At 42.8% G+C, this 21,049-nt stretch overlaps 1 protein-coding gene across 3 annotated transcripts in view; it reads right to left on the reverse strand.

Annotated features, from left to right (window-relative positions):
* The window catches only part of LOC139373564 (collagen alpha-1(XXII) chain-like), a 78,546-nt gene that overhangs the window by 36,406 nt on the left and 21,091 nt on the right, over positions 1 to 21,049 (reverse strand). For 2 of the 3 annotated variants that reach the window (XM_071114224.1, XM_071114225.1), the window contains 8 exons: positions 18,961 to 19,072; positions 17,226 to 17,349; positions 5,816 to 6,091; positions 5,210 to 5,290; positions 4,824 to 4,943; positions 4,594 to 4,638; positions 4,405 to 4,467; positions 2,155 to 2,193 (listed from right to left, as the gene is read on the reverse strand). In XM_071114224.1, the coding sequence (XP_070970325.1) occupies positions 2,155 to 2,193; positions 4,405 to 4,467; positions 4,594 to 4,638; positions 4,824 to 4,943; positions 5,210 to 5,290; positions 5,816 to 6,091; positions 17,226 to 17,349; positions 18,961 to 19,072 (860 nt within the window). The remainder of the gene's footprint in view (positions 1 to 2,154; positions 2,194 to 4,404; positions 4,468 to 4,593; positions 4,639 to 4,823; positions 4,944 to 5,209; positions 5,291 to 5,815; positions 6,092 to 17,225; positions 17,350 to 18,960; positions 19,073 to 21,049) is intronic. The other variant, XM_071114226.1, reaches the window with a different exon arrangement.

The raw sequence follows: 21,049 nt of genomic DNA on the forward strand, positions 1-21,049 counted from the left end.
GAATGGCACACGTACACAATCCATGTCTTACTGTCTCAGGGCTTAAACATCCTTCTTTAGCATGTCTCCTCCCCAGTGGTGGGAAGTACTTACTGTAAGTAAAAATCATTTAATGTACTACTTAAGTAATTTGGGGGGGGGGGGGGGGGGGGTATCTGTACTTAACTACTTATATTTTTGACAACTTTTGCTTTTACTTCACTACATTCCTAAAGAAAATAATGTACTTTTTACTCCATACATGTTGCTGGTACCCAAAAGTAATCATTACATTTTGAATGCTTAGCAGGACAGGAAAATGGTCCAATTCCCACACTTATCAAGATAACATCCCTGCTCATCCCTACTGCCTCTGATCTGGTAGAAACACTAAACACAAATGCTTCATTTGTAAATTATGTCAGGGTGTTAGAGTTGGCCCCTGGCGATCCGCAAATAAATCAATAAAATTGTGCCGTCTGGTTTGCTTAATATAAGAAATTTGAAATAATTTTTACATTCACTTTTGATACTTCAGTATATTTAAAACCACATGCTTTTAGACTTTTACTAAATCAGTATTTACTGGGTGACTTTCACTTTTACTTGAGTCATTTTCTATTAAGGTTACTTTTATTCAAGTACTACAATTGAGTACTTTTTCCACCACTGCTCTTCCCTTTCATCTACACTGATTGAAGTGGATTTATTGAGTGACATCACTAAGGGATCATAGCTTTCACATGGATTCACCTGGTTAGACTATGTCATGGAAAGTGCAGGTGTTCTTAATGTTTTGTATAGTCAGTGTATTTTCTATAGTAGCAATCAGAGCATGAAAAGGGATGAATTCACTTTTACCACTTACAGTCAATGTGCCAGCATGTCCATTCTGACCCCGCCTATGGGTGTACTAAGTTTTGCAGTCTGCTTAAAAAGTTGACACAAACGGAATTGCAAAAACCCTAGGGTAGAAACATGGATTTTCCAGAAATAGAATGAAATAGAATAGTCATGATATTTCTATGGGTTTAGCAGATAGAGATAGATTAATAGATAGTTCAGAAGCAGAAAACACCACGTGTTTGGTGGCTGTTCTTCTCCAACTCGCCCTGGAAATTCCACCACCACGCCATGTCTGCAAATGAATAAATTGCCAGGATTCAGGCATGCATCTTTTTTTAGCTAAGGGCGGCTGCTTGTGTTGTGAGTCGACATGGCTGGAATGTGATTCTATGACGTTGAGACTGTTAACCTGATCTTGGTGTCGGAACCTAATATTTCCAAGTCCTAACACTGTGGATATCAAAGTGGGAAGTTACACTGCCTACATATTGCCTACATGTTGAAATTACAGCACACTCGCTACAGGTGCAGCTGTCAAAACCATAACATAACTTTAATTGCATTTCAACCATAGATGTGAGAAGTGTGGCCTTGCTTTCCAGCCTACACTCTGGCCATCTTAAGGATCCTCCGCGGGACTAGACCTGGGTTCACATAGTATTTCAAATATTTCAAATACTTTGAGCACTTGATTGAGCCCTGCCTGGAGTGTCAGGTGGTTTTGGAACTACCCACCAGGCAAGCTCATTCAAGCACAGAAAAAGCATAAAAAAGGACACAAATCTTATTTGAACCCAGATTTAATGTGGTCTGGACTGGCTGTATGCTACATGCCTGGTCTGGGCTGAAGGTGAAATTATAACCTATAGCTTCCAGCTGGCAATGCCACGTAGGGCCGACCCAGTGTGTGTGCGTGTGTGTGTGTGTGTGTGTGTGTGTGTGTGTGTGTGTGTGTGTGTGTGTGTGTGTGTGTGTGTGTTTAACAGACCCAAAGTGTGTGTTTCTAACGGAGCGGGTGGGCGTCTGCGTGGGCTTGTTCTCTGTGCCACACTTCCTCTGTGGCCAACAGTCCTGTAATTCTCACTATGACATGTAGGACTTTTTTCCTACTCCTACAGAATGGTCTGGTATTCCTAAAAAATATAGTGCTTTTCTACACTGCTACTGCACTTTAGGAGATGTAATTCTGTCTTTGTTAAATGTGTGTGATAGATCCAACGAGACCGACATCTTTGGTTGTAGAGGGTTAGGATATGATGATGCCCATGCGTTGTTATTGTCATTATTATTATGACGTGAGGAGTTTGACTGTCAAAACTATGACCTTACCTTCTCACCTCTGTCTCCCTTGACAGTTATTACTTTGCCCTGCAAATAATCAATCAACATGGATCAATTATTATCGAGGTTGGAGAAATGACAGCAGAAAATATAAAAGAGGTGCCACTTAGGATAACAGAAACTTCTAAGTCTAATATCTAGGTAGATGAACACATCATCTAGCAGGAACTTTTTAATCATATACTTCACACAATACAATAAAAAAAACTCAAATATGAGGTAAACAAGCTACAGTGCCTTGCGAAAGTATTCGGCCCCCTTGAACTTTGCGCCCTTTTGCCACATTTCAAGCTTCAAACATAAAGCAATAAAACTGTATTTTTTTGTGAAGAATCAACAACAAGTGGGACACAATCATGAAGTGGAACGACATTTATTGGATATTTCAAACTTTTTTAACAAATCAAAAACTGAAAAATTGGGCGTGCAAAATTATTCAGCCCCCTTAAGTTAATACTTTGTAGCGCCACCTTTTGCTGCGATTACAGCTGTAAGTCGCTTGGGGTATGTCTCTATCAGTTTTGCACATCGAGAGACTGACATTTTTTCCCATTCCTCCTTGCAAAACAGCTCGAGCTCAGTGAGGTTGGATGGAGAGCATTTGTGAACAGCAGTTTTCAGTTCTTTCCACAGATTCTCGATTGGATTCAGGTCTGGACTTTGACTTGGCCATTCTAACACCTGGATATGTTTATTTTTGAACCATTCCATTGTAGATTTTGCTTTATGTTTTGGATCATTGTCTTGTTGGAAGACAAATCTCCGTCCCAGTCTAAGGTCTTTTGCAGACTCCATCAGGTTTTCTGCCAGAATGGTCCTGTATTTGGCTCCATCCATCTTCCCACCAATTTTAACCATCTTCCCTGTCCCTGCTGAAGAAAAGCAGGCCCAAACCATGATGCTGCCACCACCATGTTTGACAGTGGGGATGGTGTGTTCAGCTGTGTTGCTTTTACGCCAAACATAACGTTTTGCATTGTTGCCAAAAAGTTCAATTTTGGTTTCATCTGGCCAGAGCACCTTCTTCCACATGTTTGGTGTGTCTCCCAGGTGGCTTGTGGCAAACTTTAAACAACACTTTTTATGGATATCTTTAAGAAATGGCTTTCTTCTTGCCACTCTTCCATAAAGGCCAGATTTGTGCAATATACGACTGATTGTTGTCCTATGGACAGAGTCTCCCACCTCAGCTGTAGATCTCTGCAGTTCATCCAGAGTGATCATGGGCCTCTTGGCTGCATCTCTGATCAGTCTTCTCCTTGTATGAGCTGAAAGTTTAGAGGGACGGCCAGGTCTTGGTAGATTTGCAGTGGTCTGATACTCCTTCCATTTCAATATTATCGCTTGCACAGTGCTCCTTGGGATGTTTAAAGCTTGGGAAATCTTTTTGTATCCAAATCCGGCTTTAAACTTCTTCACAACAGTATCTCGGACCTGCCTGGTGTGTTCCTTGTTCTTCATGATGCTCTCTGCGCTTTTAACGGACCTCTGAGACTATCACAGTGCAGGTGCATTTATACGGAGACTTGATTACACACAGGTGGATTGTATTTATCATCATTAGTCATTTAGGTCAACATTGGATCATTCAGAGATCCTCACTGAACTTCTGGAGAGAGTTTGCTGCACTGAAAGTAAATGGGCTGAATAATTTTGCACGCCCAATTTTTCAGTTTTTGATTTGTTAAAAAAGTTTGAAATATCCAATAAATGTCGTTCCACTTCATGATTGTGTCCCACTTGTTGTTGATTCTTCACAAAAAATACAGTTTTATATCTTTATGTTTGAAGCCTGAAATGTGGCAAAAGGTCGCAAAGTTCAAGGGGGCCGAATACTTTCGCAAGGCACTGTATGTGCTACTATGACAGTTTACTATGTTTACTATCAAGTGCTTATCCTTCAAATGTGAGGCCCATACAGATCTGCTATCTTAATTAGATATTCTGTTGTCAGACACTTTTCCAGCTCAGCAGGAAATGCAAATTGTAGCGTATTCAACGTTTAAAAGGGCTTATAAAGTTGGCCATTTCCAATTGATTTGACTTGATTTACCCTAACGAAAATGTGTATCAACCCCTACAAAATTCTCAATGAATTATAATCTACATAACAATTCACATTTCCTGTTGCTGCTGGATTACTTTCCTGCTGTGAGAAACAGGGTCAAATGAAGATAGCAGATCTTGTAAATGAGGCATTAGTATGTTTTTGACATTATCACAGTAATGTTTTCATACAGTTTCTCCTTTGGCTCCCTTGAGGCCAGTAGGTCCAGCTGCTCCCAGAGCACCAGTATCACCCTGTAAGAGTAGGCATGTGACATTGTGACAGAGCACAACAACGAGCCCAGAGAAATAGATCCAGGAAAATAGGGAATATTGTTGTATCACACACGATATATGGATTAAAGATGTGCGTTAGATGACCTTATCACCCTTGGGACCGGCAACCCCAGGTACACCGATCTCTCCCTGTGGGGAAGGAACGTTTATTGATCCATTATTTCATCAGGTGGTCACATTGAATATGAGATCTCTTTTGCATATCAGTAAAATATTAATACATAACCAGACCTTTGGAAACCATCAAACAACATCTCCATAGTAAGTATAGAGGAGCTATGGCCTATGATTGAATTTTGATCTATGCATCTTACCCTCTCTCCAGCGGGACAGGAGCAGTTGACCGCCTGGGGTCCTCTCTGCTGCTCCACACCTGCAGGGGTGGGGGTGGGGATCTCTATGGGAGGGGCCTCCGTCACCACCTTCTTGGGGCACTGGAATTAAAAAACAGTGTTACCGTCTGAAGGTGAGCTAGGTAACTGTACAGGACAGGGAAAAGGCGAAAAAGGAAAGATGTCTTTCAGGAAGCAGTGAAGTATGATAGGCATTCTGTCCAGCAGAGTGGCCCAGGCCCACCACAGTGACAGATGATTGTCTGACTCACTGGAGTGGCCTACCACTGTAAGGTGAGTATGAGAACTATGGTAGACATGCCCTACCACAGAGACAGGTGCCCTGTCTGTCTGACTGTCTGACTCACTGGCCCGGTGGGCAGATCACAGCAGGTCTCCAGCTCAGCGTGTTTGGAATCACAGTAGATGATCATCCTCTGGAGGTCAAACTGCAGGGACAGAAAGTTAGCTAAATGTACATTACAGTACAGTAAATGAACACAGAATCACAATATGGACAATAGTCTAAAAAGACCATATGAACAGTACTTCCTTAAAGATGCACTATGCAGAAATCGCTCCGCCATTTCCTGGTTGCTAAAAATCTAATAGTTCTCCTAATTTGAGTTTACGTGACAAAACAAGCAAGTATAGTGTAGAGAATCATTGTACCATCTAAATTGCTGTGAAATATATTTCCCATAAACAAAAATACTGTATTTTCAGCTGCTTGACGCAAAAACAAAACTCAAGAATGGGAAGCATAGAACAAATCTACTGCTTCTTAGACTTGCTTTCAATGAGAATGATCTATAACACAGATTTTGATGTTGGGTTGGGTTGCCCAAAAAGTTACATATTTCACCTTTAATCCACCATGTTGTTCCATCACTTGCTGTAGCATACTTCCAATCCCCTGACCTTCCCACTGCTCTTAACCTCAACCCTGATATTTGTAACACCCATCCACTCACATCAATGGGCACGCTGTCGTACAGCCTCTTTCCGATCACAGTCTTCCCGTGGATATCGATGTCCTCCCTGTCCCCGATGGGCAGGGTCTGGATGAATTTACAGTCCAGGTAGAGAGACACAGCCTTGGCCTCGACGCTCAGGGCGATCTTGTGCCAGTTCCTGTCGAACAGGTTGTCCACCTCCTCGTTCTTGAACACTGCTCTCACTGCGTCTTTGGTCAGCCCCACTGCATTGTATTCCACTGCCTTGTTCTCACCGTCCAGACGGATAGACACCTGGGTAGGAGCGACAGTGGAAGGATCAAGTGAATAAACATGAATATGTTAAGAATGAAAGGATTCTCTTATACGTGTGATAGGCAAATATAACATGTTCTATGCTATCAAATAAAATACCATTTTATTGGGCACATACACAGATTTAGCGTATGTTAATGTGGGTGCAGCAAAGTGCTTGTGTTCCTAGCTGGGCACTAGTATCTAACAATTCACAACAACACACATAAATCTAAAAGTAAAATAATGGAATTAAGAATTATATAAATATTAGGATGAGCAATGTCAGAGTGGCATTGACTAAAATACAGTAGAATACAGTATACACACATGAAATGAGTAAAGCAGTATGTAAACATTATTAAAGTGACTAGTGTTCCATTATTAAAGTGACAGGTGATTCCATGTCTATGGATACAGGGCAGCAGCCTCTAAGGTGCAGGGTTGAGTAACTGGGTGGTAGCCAGCTAGTGATGGCTATTTAATAGTCTGATGGCCTTGAGATAGAGGCTGTTTTTCAGTCGCTCAGTCCCAGTTTTGATGCACCTCATACTGCAGGGTGAACAGGCAGTGGCTCGGGTGGTTGATGTCCTTGATGATCTTTATGGCCTTCCTGTGACATCGGGTGCTGTCAGTGTCCTGGAGAGCAGGCAGTGTGCCCCCAGTGTGCCCCCGGTGATGCGTTGGGCAGACTCTGGAGGGCCCTGCGGTTGCGGGCGGTGCAATTGCCGTACCAAGTGGTGATACAGCCCGACAGGATGCTCTCAATTATCCATCTGTAAAAGATTGTGAGGGTCTTAAGCTGAATTTCTTCAGCCTTTTGAGGTCGAAGATGCACTGTTGTTCCTTCTTCACCACACTGTGTGGGTGGACCATTTCAGACTTTCAGTGATGTGTACGCCGAGGAACTTGAAGCTTTTCACCGTCTCCACTGCGGTTCAGTCGATGTGGAATGGGGGAGTGCTCCTTCTGCTGTCTCCTGAAGCCCAAAATCAGCTCCTTCATTTTGTTGACGTAGAGTGAGAGGTTATGTTTCTGGCACCACTCCACCGGGGCCCTCACCTCCTCCCTGTAGGCTGTCTTGTCATTGTTGGTAATCAGGCATACGGTTGTGTTGTCTGCAAACTTGCTTATTGAGTTGGAGGCGTGCATGGCCATGCAGTCATGGGTGAACAGGGAGTACTGGAGGGGGCTAAGCATACACCCTTGTGGGGCCCCTGGGTTGAGGATCAGCGTAGTGGAGGTGTTGTTTCCTACCTTCACCACCTAGGGGTGGCCCGTCAGGAAGTCAAGGACCAAGTTACACAGGGCGAGGTTCAGAACCAGGGCCCCGAGATGAATGATGAACTTGGAGGGAACAATGGTGTTGAAGACTGAGCTATAGTCAATGAACAGCATTCTTACATAGCTATTCCTATTGTCCAGATGTGATAGGGCAGTGTGTAGTGTGACAGTGATTGCATCATCTGTGGATCTATTGGGGCGGTATAAAAATTGAAGTAGGTCTAAGGTGTCAGGTAAGATAAAGGTGATATGATCCTTAAAAACTTCTTAGGGATCAAATCCCGTTAACGGGATCGATTTGACAACATCCGGTGAAATGTCAGAGTTCCAAATTCAAATTAAATTACTATAAATATTAAACTTTCATGAAATAACACATGCAATACACCAAATTAAAGCTACACTTGTTAACCTCTTTGATCTCTAGGGGCGCTATTTCATTTTTGGATAAAAAACGTTCCCGTTTTAAGCGCGATATTTTGTCACGAAAAGATGCTCGACTATGCATATTCTTGAGTTTTTGAAAGAAAACACTCTGAAGTTTCAGAATCTGCAAAGATATTGTCTGTAAGTGCCCCAGAACTCATTCTACAGGCGAAACCAAGATGATGCGTCAACCAGGAAATGAGCAGATTTCTGAAGCTCTGTTTTCCATTGTCTCCTTATATGGCTGTGATTGTGCAAGGAATGAGCCTACACTTTCTGTCGTTCTCCCAAGGCGTTAGCAGCATTGTGACGTATTTGTAGGCATATCATTGGAAGATTGACCATAAGAGACTACATTTTCCAAGTGTCCGCCTGGTGTCCCTGCGTCGAAATTGGAGCGTAAAGCCAGGTGCAATTATTTTTCCATTTGAGAGCAAGGAGAAACCAGGCTTCCAGGAAGGATATATCATTGAAGAGATATGTGGAAAAACACCTTGAGGATTGATTCTAAACCACGTTTGCCATGTTTCAGTCGATATTATGGAGTTAATTTGGAAAAAAGTTCGCGTTTTGAGGGCTGAATTTTCGTTTTTTTTTTTTTTTTTTTTTTGGTAGCCAAATGTGATGTACAAAACGGAGCTATTTCTAATACACAAAGAATCTTTTTGGAAAAACTGAGCATCTGCTATCTAACTGAGAGTCTCCTCATTGAAAACATCAGAAGTTCTTCAAAGGTAAGTTATTTTATTTGAAGGCTTTACTTGTTTTTGTGATAGTTGCCTGCTAAATGCTAACGCTAATGCTAACGCTAAATGCTACGCTAGCTAGCTACTGTTACACAAATGATTGTTTTCCTATGGTTGAAAAGCATATTTTGAAAATCTGAGATGACAGTGTTGTTAACAAAAGGCTAAGCTTGAGAGATAGCATATTTATTTCATTTCATTTGCGATTTTCATGAATAGTTAACGTTGCGTTATGGTAATGAGCTTAGGTCTATAAATAGAATCCCAGATCCGGGTTTGGTCGTCGCAACAGGTTAATCCAGCCAATGTGTCAGATTTCAAAAAGGCTTTACGGCGAAAGCAAACTATGCGATTATCTGAGCACAGGTAAGGTTTCACTTCAGCAGTAATTCAATTCATGAACTTCTTTGAGGAAAAGATCATGATCATTAGAAAGCAAATTACAGACTCCTCTTTAAATCTGCGTATTCCTCCAAAGTTCAGTTGTCCTGAGTCTGCACAACTCTGTCAGGAGACTAGGATCAAGAGAGACACTCAAGCGTTTTAGTACCAAATCTCTTAACACAATGATGAAAATTATCATGGCCTCTAAACCTTCAAGCTGCATACTGGACCCTATTCCAACTAAACTACTGAAAGAGCTGCTTCCTGTGCTTGGCCCTCCTATGTTGATCATAATAAATGGCTCTCTATCCACCGGATGTGTACCAAACTCACTAAAAGCGGCAGTAACAAAGCCTCTCTTGAAAAAGCCAAACCTTGACCCAGAAAATATAAAAAAACTATCGGCCTATATCGAATCTTCCATTAGTTCAAAAAATGTGAAAAAGCTGTTGCAAAGCAACTCACTGCCTTCCTGAAGACAAACAATGTATACGAAATGCTTCAGTTTGGTTTTAGACCCCATCATAGCACTGAGACTGCACTTGTGAAGGTGGTAAATTACCTTTTAATGGCGTCAGACCGAGGCTCTGCATCTGTCCTCGTGCTCCTAGACTTTAGTGCTGCTTTTGATACCATCGATCACCACATTCTTTTGGAGAGATTGGAAACCCAAATTGGTCTACACGGACAAGTTCTGGCCTGGTTTAGATCTTATCTGTCAGAAAGATATCAGAAAATTTGATTTGATTTGATTTGTCTCTGTGAATGGTTTGTCCTCTGACAAATCAACTGTAAATTTCGGTATTCCTCAAGGTTCCGTTTTAGGACCACTATTGTTTTCACTATATATTTTACCTCTTAGGGATGTCATTCGAAAACGTAATGTTAACTTTCACTGCTATGCGGATGACACACAGCTGTACATTTCAATGAAACATGGTGAAGCCCCAAAATTGCCCTCGATAGAAGCCTGTGTTTCAGACATAAGAAGGTAGATGGCTGCAAACGTTCTACTTTTAAACTTGGACAAAACAGAGATGCTTGTTTTAGGTCCCAAGAAACAAATAGATCTTCTGTTGAATCTGACAATTAATGGTGGACCTCGGCGTTACTCTGGACCCTAATCTCTCTTTTGACGAACATATTAAGACTGTTTCAAGGACATCTTCTTTCCATCTACGTAACATTGCAAAAATCTGAAACTTTCTGTCCAAAAATTATGCAGAAAAATTAATCCATGCTTTTGTTACTTCTAGGTTAGACTACTGCAATGCTTTACTTTCCGGCTACAGCCGGAAAAAGCACAAAATAACCTTCAAGTAGTGCTAAATACGGCTGCTAGAATCCTGACTAGAATCCTGATAATCATATTTCTCCAGTGCTAGCCTCCCTACACTGGCTTCCTGTTAAGGCTAGGCCTGAATTCAAGGTTTTACTGCTAACCTACAAAGCATTACATGGGCTTGCTCCCACCTATCTTTCCGATTTGGTCCTGCCGTACATATCTACACGTACGCTACGCTACGGTCACAAGACGCAGGCCTCCTAATTGTTCCTAGAATTTCTAAGCAAAAAGCTGTAGGCAGGGCTTTCTCCTATAGGGCTCCATTTTTATGGAATGGTCTGCCTACCCATGTGAGAGACGCAGACTCGGTCTCAACCTTTAAGTCTTTACTGAAGACCCATCTCTTCAGTGGGTCATATGATTGAGTGTAGTCTGGCCCAGGAGTGTGAAGGTGAACGGAAAGGCTCTGGAGCAACGAACCGCCCTTACTGTCTCTGCCTGACCGGTTCCCCTCTCTCCACTGGGATTCTCTGCCTCTAACCCTGTTACAGGGGCTGAGTCACTGGCTTACTGGTGCTCTTTCATGCCGTCCCTAGGAGGGGTGCATCACTTGAGTGGGTTGAGTCACTGACGTGATCTTGCTTTCTGGGTTTGCGCCCTTGGGTTGTGCCGTGGCGGAGATCTTTGTGGGCTATACTCGGTCTTGTCTCAGGATGGTAAGTTGGTGGTTGAAGGTATCCCTCTAGTGGTGTGGGGGCTGTGCTTTGGCAAAGTGGGTGGGGTTATATCCTTCCTGTTTGGCCCTGTCTGGGGGTATCATCGGATGGGGCCACAGTGTCTCCTGACCCCTCCTGTCTCAGCCTCCAGTATTTATGCTGTAGTAGTTTATGTGTCGGGGAGCTAGGGTCAGTTTGTTATATCTGGAGTACTTCTCCTGTCTTATCTGGTGTCCTGTGTGAATTTAAGTATGCTCTCTCTAATTCTCTCTTTCTCTCTTTCTCTCTCTCGGAGGACCTGAGCCCTAGGACCATGCCTCAGGACTACCTGGCATGATGACTCCTTGCTGTCCCCAGTCCACCTTGCCGTGCTGCTGCTCCAGTTTCAACTGTCTGCCTGCGGCTATGGAACCCTGACCTGTTCACCGGATGTGCTGTCTGTCCCAGACCTGCTGTTTTCAACTCTCTAGAGACAGCAGGAGCGGTAGAGAAACTGTTAATGATCGGGTATGAAAAGCCAACTGACATTTACTCCTGAGGTGCTGACTTGCTGCACCCTCTACAACTACTGTGATTATTATTATTTGACCATGCTGGTCATTTATGAACATCTTGGCCATGTTCTGTTATAATCTCCACCCGGCACAGCCAGAAGAGGACTGGCCACCCCTCATAGCCTGGTTCCTCTCTAGGTTTCTTCCTAGGTGTTCGCCTTTCTAGAGAGTTTTTCCCAGCCACCATGCTTCTACACCTGCATTGCTTGCTGTTTGGGGTTTTAGGCTGGGTTTATGTACAGCACTTTGCGATATCAGCTGATGTAAGAAGGGCTATATAAATACATTTGATTTGATTTGACAGCACCCCATCAATCATACACAGACAATCATTATTCAACCCGCCAGGCGCGACACGAAACTCAGAAATAAAGATATAATTAATGCCTTACCTTTGACGAGCTTCTTCTGTTGGCACTCTAATATGTCCCATAATCATCGCAAATGGTCCTTTTGTTCGATTAATTCCGACGTTATATATCCAAAATTTAAATTTTATTTGGTGCGTTTGATCCAGAAAAACACTGGTTCAAACTTGCGCAACATGACTACAAAATATCTCATAAGTTACCTGTTATCTTTGTCCAAACATTTTTAACAACTTTCCTAATACAACTTTAGGTATTTTTTAAAGTAAATAATCGATCAAATTTAAGACGGGATAAACTGTGTTCAATACCGGACGAAAACAATGTGTAGCGAGCTTTCAGGTCACGTGCCTCTAACAAACAGTTCACTTCACTCTACCCTCTTTCTGAACAGGGCTACTTCTTCATTACACAAAGGAAAAACCTCAACCAATTTCTAAAGTCTGTTGACATCCAGTGGAAGCAAGTGCCTTAGAAATCCAGATCCCCATAGAAAACTAATTGAAAACAAAGTGACCACAATACATTTTTTCCTGGATGGTTTGTCCTCCTGGGTTTCGCCTGACAAATAAGTTCTGTTATACTCACAGACATCATTCAAACAGTTTTAGAAACTTCCGAGTGTTTTCTATCCAAATTTAATAATATGCATATCCTAGCTTCTGGGCCTGAGTAGCAGGCAGTTTAATTTGGGCACGCTTTTCATCCGGATGTGAAAATACCGCCCCCTAGCCTTAAGAAGTTTTAACTAGCAGAAGAGAGTGCTACAGAGAGATAGTCATTTAGTTCAGTTACCTTTGGTTTCTTGGGTACAGGAACAATGGTAGACATCTTCAAGCAAGTGGGGACAGCAGATAGTCAAATCAAATCAAATCACATTGTATTTGCCGCAAGCGCTGAATACCAAAGGTGTAGAGCTTACAGTGAAATGCTTAATTACAAGCCCTTAACCAAAAATGCAGTTTTAAGAAAAAAATATAGTTAAGAAAGTATTTACTTAAAAAAATGAAGTAAAACAATTAATTAAAAAAATTACAATTAAAAAAATAAAATAATTGAAGGGAAAAAAAGCAACAATAAAATAACAGTAACGAGGCTATATACAGGAGGTACCGGTAAAGAGTCAATGTGCGGGGGAACAGGTTAGTCGAGGTATCGATAATAAACTTAGAGTGGCAACAGTGTAAAAATGGGAGGGGGGGGTGGTCAATGCAAATAATCAGGGTAGCCATTTGGTTAGCTGTTTAGGAGTCTTTTGGCATGTGGGTAGTTGCTGTTAAGAAGCCTGGAACTAGACTTGGCAATCCGATACCGCTTGCCGTGCGGTAGCAGAGAGAAAAGTCTATGACTAGGGTGGCTGGAGTCTTAGGCAATGTTTAGGGCCTTTCTCTGACATCGCCTGATATAGAAGTCCTGGATGGCAGGAAGCTTGGCCCCAGTGATGTACTGGGCCGTACGCACTACCCTCTGTAGTGCCTTGTGGTCGGAGGCCGAGCAGTTACCATACCAGGCAGTGATGCAACCAGTCAGGATGCTCTTGTTGGTGCAGCTATAGAACTTTGAGGGTCTGAGGACATATGTCAAATCTTTTCAGTCTCCTGAGGGGGAATAGTTGTTGTCATGCCCTGTTCACAACTGTCTTGGTCTCTCAACCTGCTCCACTACAGCCCCGTCGATGAGAATGGGAGCATGCTCGGCCCTGGTTTTCCTCTAGTCTATGATCATCTCCTTTGTCTTGATCATGTTGAGGGAGAGGTTGTTATCTTGGCACCACATGGCCAGGTCTCTGACCTACTCCCTATAGGCTATCTCATTGTTGTCAGTGATCAGGCCTACAACTGTTGTGTCGTCTGCAAACTTAATGATGGTGTTGGAGTTGTGCTTGGCCATGTTGTTGTGGGTGAACAGGGAGTACAGGAGGGGACTAAGTGTGTACCCCTAAGTGGCCCCCGTGTTGAGGATCAGCGTGGCAGTTGTGTTGTTATCTACCCTTACCACTTGGGGGCGGCCTGTCAGGAATTCCATGATCCAGTTGCAGAGGGAGGTGTTTAGTCCCAGGGTCCTTAGCTTGATGAGGAGCTTTGAGGGCACTATGATGTTGAATGCTGAGCTGTAGTCAACGAATAGCATTCTCACATCGGTGTTCATTTTGTCCAGGTGGGAAAAGGCAGTGTGGAGTGCAATAGAGATTACATCATCTGTGGATCTGTTGCGGCAGTATGCAAATCGTAGTGGGTCTAGGGTTTCTGGGATAATGGTGTTGATGTGAGACATGACCAGCCTTTCAAAGCACATCATGACTACAGATGTGAGTGCTACGGGTCGGTAGTCATTTAGGCGGGTTACCTTGGTGTTCTTGGGCACATGGAATATGGTGGTCTGTTTGACACATGTAGGTATTACAGACTATGTAGGTATTACAGGGACAGGTTGAAAATGCCAGTGAAGACACTTGCCAGTTTGTCAGCGCATGCTTGGAGATCCGTCTGGCCCTGTGGCCTTGTGAATGTTGACCTTACTCACATCGGCTATGGATAGCATGATCACACAGTCGTCCGCAACAGCTAGTGCTCTCATGTATGCTTCAGTGTTACTTGCCTCAAAGCGAGCAAGTCATTTAGCTCATCTGGTAGGCTTGTGTCACTGGGCAGATCACGGCTTTGCTTCCCTTTGTAGTCCGTAATTGTTTGCAAGCCCTGACACATCCGACAAGCGTCGGAGACGATGTAATATGATTCAATCTTAATCCTGTATTGACGCTTTAACTGTTTGATGGTTCGTCGGAGGGCATAGCGGGATTTCTTAGAAGCATCCAGGTTAGAGTCTCGTTCCTTGAAAGCGGCAGCTCTACCCATTATCTCAATGCGGATGTTGCCTCTAATCAGTGGCTTTTTTGGGGGGGTATGTACTTACGGTTACTGTGGGGATGACATCATCGATGCACTTATTAATGAAGGCAGTGACTAATGTGGTGTACTCCTCAATGCCAAGAATCCTGGAACATATTCCGGTATGTGCTAACAAAACAGTCCCGTAGTTTTTGCTTGTAAACAGAAATCAGGAGGATAGGGTTATAGTCAGATTTTCCAAATGGAGTGCGAGGGAGAGTTTTGAAAGCGTATCTGTGTGTGGAGTCAAGGTGGTCTAGAGTTTTAATTTCCTCTGGTTGTGCATGTAACATGCTGGTAGAAATGAGGTAAAACAGATTTAAGTTTCCCTGCATTAAATTCAACCCGGCGACTAGGAGCGCCGCCTCTGGATGAGCATTTCCTTGTTTGTTTCTGGCCTTATACAGCTTGTTGAGTGCGGTCTTAGTGCCAGCATCGGTTTGTGGTGGTAAATAGACAGCTACAAAAAATATAGATGAAAACTCTCTTGGTAGATAGTGTTTTCTACAGCTTATCATAAAATACTCTACCTCAGGCGAACAAAACCTTGAGACTTCATTAATATTAGATTTCGTGCACCAGCTGTTATTGGCACAGACACAGACCGCCACCCCTTGTCTTACCTGAGGCAGCTGTTTTATTTTACTGATTGACCAAAAACCCAGCCAGCTGTATGTTATCCATGTCGTTGTTCAGCCAACGACTCGGTGAAACACAAGATATCCACCCGTTGGTAGAATAGTCTTGATATGAGCTCATCCAGTTTATTTTCCAATGATTGCACGTTGGCTAATAGGACTGATGGTAGAGGTGGGTTACCCCCTCACCGTCGGATTCTTTCAATGCACCCTGACCTACAACCCCAATATCTCTGTCTGTTCTTCATGCAAATGACGGGATTTGGGCCTTGTCCAGTGTCTGAAGTGAATCCTTTGCGTCAGAATCCATCGTTAAAGAAAAAATCTTCATCCTGGATGAGGTGAGTAATAGCTGTTCTGATATCCAGAAGCTCTTTTCAGTCATAAGAGAAGGTGGTAGAAAAAGTATGTACAAAATAAGTTGCAAATTACACAAAAACACACACAATAGTACAATTGGTTAAGAGCCCGTAAAATGGCAGCCATCTCCTCCGGCACCATTCTCAGTGATAGGGAGTGATTGAATATGCCCATAAACACTGTTGCATGTTCTGAGGACGGGGTAGGGATGCCGTCTTGGCCGGCAGCCTTGCGAGGGTCAACACACTTAAACATCTTACTTACATCAGCCATGGAGAACAAGCGCCTACAGTCCTTGGGAGCAGGATGAATCGGTGGCATTGTGTTATCCTCAAAGCGGGCAAAGAAGGTGTTTAGCTTGTCTGGGAGAAAGACGTCGGTGTCCACGACGTGGCTGGTTTTCCCTTTGTAATCTGTGATTGTCTTGAATTGTGACTCCACTTTGTCTCTGTACTTACGTTTTGCCAGTTTGATTGCTTTACGGAGTGAATAACTACATTATTTGTATTCAACCAAATTACCAGTCACGTTGCCATGGTTAAATGGGGTGGGTCGCACTTTCAGTTTTGCGCGAATGCTGCCATCTATCCACGGTTTTCGGTGTGGGTAGGAACAACAGTTAGCCTAGTGGTTAGAGCATTGGACTAGTAACCGAAAGGTTAGAAGATCTAATCCCCGAACCGACAAGGTAAAAATCTATCGTTCTGCCCCTGAACAAGGCAGTTAACTCACTGTTTCTAAGACGTCATTGAAAATAAGAACATGTTCTGAACTGACTTGCTTGGTAAAATAAAAAAACATGTCACATGTGCTCCTGCAATGCCCTCTACTGCTCATCCTGTGTCTCCTTGACCTGCTGCCACTCCCCCAGTACTCCCTCTCTCTGTGTGGGCATAGACAGGTGTGCTGGAGTCAGAGCAGAGCCCCACCAGATGCAACCCGTTCAATAATCAAGACTTCTACAAATCCTCAGCCCTGCCACTTCCATGCTGCCAGATCGTAATCTCAGTCAGTCTACGTTACTAGTCAGATCCCGTTGTGCCTGAATTCCTTGCCTGACACTGTTTTCCTCTCCACTACAGTTCTGCCCGCTCTGACTCTGGTGCCTGTCTTCAGTCACACATCTCGTCATCCTGCTACTCTGTCCTGGATTCCCCACTCTACTACTCCCTTGGATTCCCCTCCAGACCTGCTTACTTTGTTTCCAGCAACCCGCCCAAGCTTCCCCTGACCTGCACTCCATCTCCTCCCTGTGTGTCAATAAATACCTTGGTTACTTCATCCCAGTCTCCTCGTCTGAGTCTGCTCTTGGGTTCCCCTGTTCCACTCAGTATAACACAACATCCCCAATGCTATTCAATGGTACAAATGATCAGGAAAATAATCATCATGTCTCTCTGTCGATGTGCCAGCACTGCAATTGGCAAAACAATAGACTCAGCACGGGGTCTGTTGATGAACACCCACACCACTATGATAACCCACCTGTGGAATTCCATACTTGTCAAAGATCTGCCAGAGGTACCAGTCCTCCCGTCTCGAGGTCTTCCTGAACTTGAAAGTCGTCACAAAGGCATATTCATCTGGCAGACCTTGAGGGAACACGTCTCTGGAAAACATCAACAGCACAGATGGTTGCCATTCAATCATCACATCCACACTACATTCATTATGACTGGATTGTTCACATAGCTGAGGTATATCTACTGCTACAGGCCTACATATCATTCTGACTATATCACTAGATTGCACTTGGATTACTGAGACAGTTTTATTTGGGTTGTTAATTGGATTTGTTCAGACATTCTTGCTTTCTTGTTTCTTGACTATTCATTATTTACGAACTTGTTTGACATTTTACTGCACAGGTAGGAGCTAGTAACACAAGCATTTCACTGCACCCGCTATAACATCTTCTAAACTGTGTATGCGACCGATGCACTTTGATTTGATTTGATCAATCAGCTTGCAACTGAGATTTTCATCACAAACCGGTGTTGCTGGCTTACCTTTTCAACTCCCATAAAACATTTGGGGTCAACAATAACGTTATAATTGATGAGAAAGAAAAATACTTTTACTTCAATTGAACACCGTGTATAAACTGGCACAAAGGCCAAAACATGGCCTCAGCAATTCTGGGTTTATGGTTGGATCTTGACAGAGTACAGCAACAACTGGAAGTGACTTTTCGTAGCAGCCTAACCTGCTTGGTAAATTCTTCTAACCTGATACAAAAAAGTAACTTCCAGAACCAGGGTTTAGTAGATTCCTCATTGGTATAGACGGGTTGGCTGACAACGTCATTAAAATTATGTGTGCATCGGTGAGGTAGAAGTGTTATGATTCTGAACAGTCAGATCTTTAGCAACAGTGACAAGAAGCTGCTATGTGGGGAATCGGTTGTGGCATCGTTGCATCTTGTTATTGATAATTGTTTTGAGGTGTTTTGACTAATTTATATGCTAATATGGAAAAACTAGCTAGCTAACCAACAACTGTAATGATGTATTTGACAGACAGAAAGTGCTCATCGTGCAAACGTAATTATGTTGTCAATAAACATTAGAATATTAAATATAGTTTACATGTTGTCAACAATCTAAGCCAATTTCAGTATTTTCCCCTATAGTTGAACACGGGTGGTTTTATTGCTAATTAACAACTTGTGGGTCTAATCCTGAATGCTGATTTGTTAAAACCGCATTCCATCCGGTGTCTATTCAACAAGGTACCACTGGCTAAATCTATGATGTTAAAATGCCTATTTACTCTGTTCATAATCAACTGTCTCATCTGCCCAGCCAGGCAATTTATAAACTTAAACTCCACTATTAAAAGGATCTGGACATTATCTCAGATTTCTTTTAGACTAACTATGAGTTTTCTACAGCGGACATTTGTATAAAACTTGCCGTCTGTCTCTCCGACATTTGCAACTTTATTTCAATATTCAAATTCGATCTCCAGATGTCCATTAGTAATGAACGTGTCGGGAGTCAGGATGAGACAGACAGGCAGGCAGCTTTTCTCAGCTTCAACTCAGGCCTAACAACATCCGTGCCAATATTTCTCTGGCATTATCACTTAAACTACCAACTAATGTACGCACACAGCCAAATATCACACCTGTGCCATGACTTCCATCGCCTTGTTACCTGCGCTACTGGCGCGATCTCGCATGGTATTTGTCACAGCAAATACAAAATAGATCACTCACTCTGTCTGTTGTACAATAGGCATGGTCCCAAGTCGAACATAGGAGCTCTGGCCCTCATCAAACCTTGATCCCAGTATGTTTTCCACTTTGAAGTATTCCATCAGGTCGAACCCTGCAACAGACGGGACAGAAAATAACATGATTAGAGTTGTAGTCGAGTAAATCAAATACATAAAGTGGTTTGTAGAACTTTCTTCTGATCACCAATAGAGGGAGCACAGATCATGACAAGGCCAGAGCAACACACAAAAAAACATAAAATATACCTATAGTTTGAAAATGACTGACAGAGAGATACCAATTACCCAAGTAATTAGGATGATATTTATACCGTTTCTCACAATATATAAACTAACGTTAAAAAGTTTGGGGTAACTTAGAAAAAACAAGAAAAGCACATTCTTGATCACCCTTGAGATGGCCTCCCACTCCTCTTTCTATTCTGGTTAGAGCCAGTTTGCGCTGTTCTGTGAAGGGAGTGGCACACAGCGTTGTACGAGATCTTCAGTTTCTTGGCAATTTCTCACATGGAATAGCCTTCATTTCTCAGAACAAGAATATTCTGACGAGTTTCAGAAGAAAGTTCTTTGTTTCTTGCCATTTTGAGCCTGTAATCAAACCCACAAAATGCTGATGCTCCAGATACTTTAACTAGTCTAAAGAAGGACAGTTGTATTGCTTCTTTAATCAGAACAACAGTTTTCAGCTGTGCTAACATAATTGCAAAAGGGTTTTCTAATGATCATTTAGCCTTTTAAAATTATAAACTTGTATTAGCTAACACAACGTGCCATTGGAACACAAGAGTGATGGTTGCTGAAAGTGGGCCTCTGTACGACTATGTAGATATTCCATTAAAAATCAGTAGTTTCCAGCTACAATAGTAATTTGCAACATTAACAATGTCTACATTGTATTTATGATCAATTTGATGTTATTTTAAAGGACAAAAAATTTGCTTTTCTTTCAAAAACAAGGACATTTCCAAATGACCCCAAACCTTTGAATGGTAGTGTATATACATCTATTAAAAATTAAAAAACTGAAATATCTTACTTACGTAAGTATTCAGACCCTTTGCTATGATAATCGAAATTGAGCTCAGGTACATCCTGTTTCCATTGATCACCCTTGAGATATTTCTACAACTTGATTGGAGTACACTTGTTGTAAATTCAATTGATTGGACATGATTTGGAAAGGCACACGCCTATCCATATGAGGACTCACAGTTGACTATGCATGACATAGCAAAAACCAAGCCATGAGTTCGAAGGAATTTGTCCGTAGATTGTGTCGAGGCACAGATCTGGGGAAGGCTACCAAAAATATTCTGCAACATTGAAGGTCCCCAAGAACACAGTGGCCTCCATCATTCTTAAGTGGAACCACCAAGACTCTTCCTAGAGCTGGCCGCCCGGGAAACGTTGGCAATCGGGGGAGAAATGCCTTGGTCAGGGAGGTGACCAAGTACCCGATGGTCACTCTGGATATGGGAGAACCTTTCAGAAGGCCAACCATGCCTGCAGCATTCCACCAATCAGGCCTTTATGGTTGGTTGGCCAGACGGAAGCCACGCCTCAGTAAAAGGCACATGACAGCCTGCATGGACTTTTCCAAAAGGCACCTAAAGGACTCAGACCATGAGAAAAAAATATTCTCTGGTCTGATGAAACTAAGATTGAACTCTTTGGCCTGAATGCCAAGCATCACATCTGGCACTATCCCTATGGTGAAGCATGGTGGTGGCAGCATCATACTGTGGGGATGTTTTTCAGAGGCAGGGACTGGGAGACTAGTCAGGATCGAGGTGAAGATGAACAGAACAAAGTACAGAGAGATCATTGATGAAAACCTGCTCCATAGCACTCAGGACCTCAGACTGGGGCAAAGGTGAATCTTCCAACAGAACAACAACCCTAAGCACACAGCCAAGACAACGCATGAGTGGCTTCGGGACAAGTCTCTGAATATCCTTGAGTGGCCCAGCCAGAGCCCAGACTTGAACCCGATCAAACATCTCTGGAGAGACCTGAAAATAGCTGTGCAGCGACGCTCCCCATCCAACCTGACAGAGCTTGAGAGAATG

Source organism: Oncorhynchus clarkii, chromosome 18, assembly GCF_045791955.1.
Source record: "Oncorhynchus clarkii lewisi isolate Uvic-CL-2024 chromosome 18, UVic_Ocla_1.0, whole genome shotgun sequence".
Taxonomy (NCBI): Eukaryota; Metazoa; Chordata; class Actinopteri; order Salmoniformes; family Salmonidae; genus Oncorhynchus; species Oncorhynchus clarkii.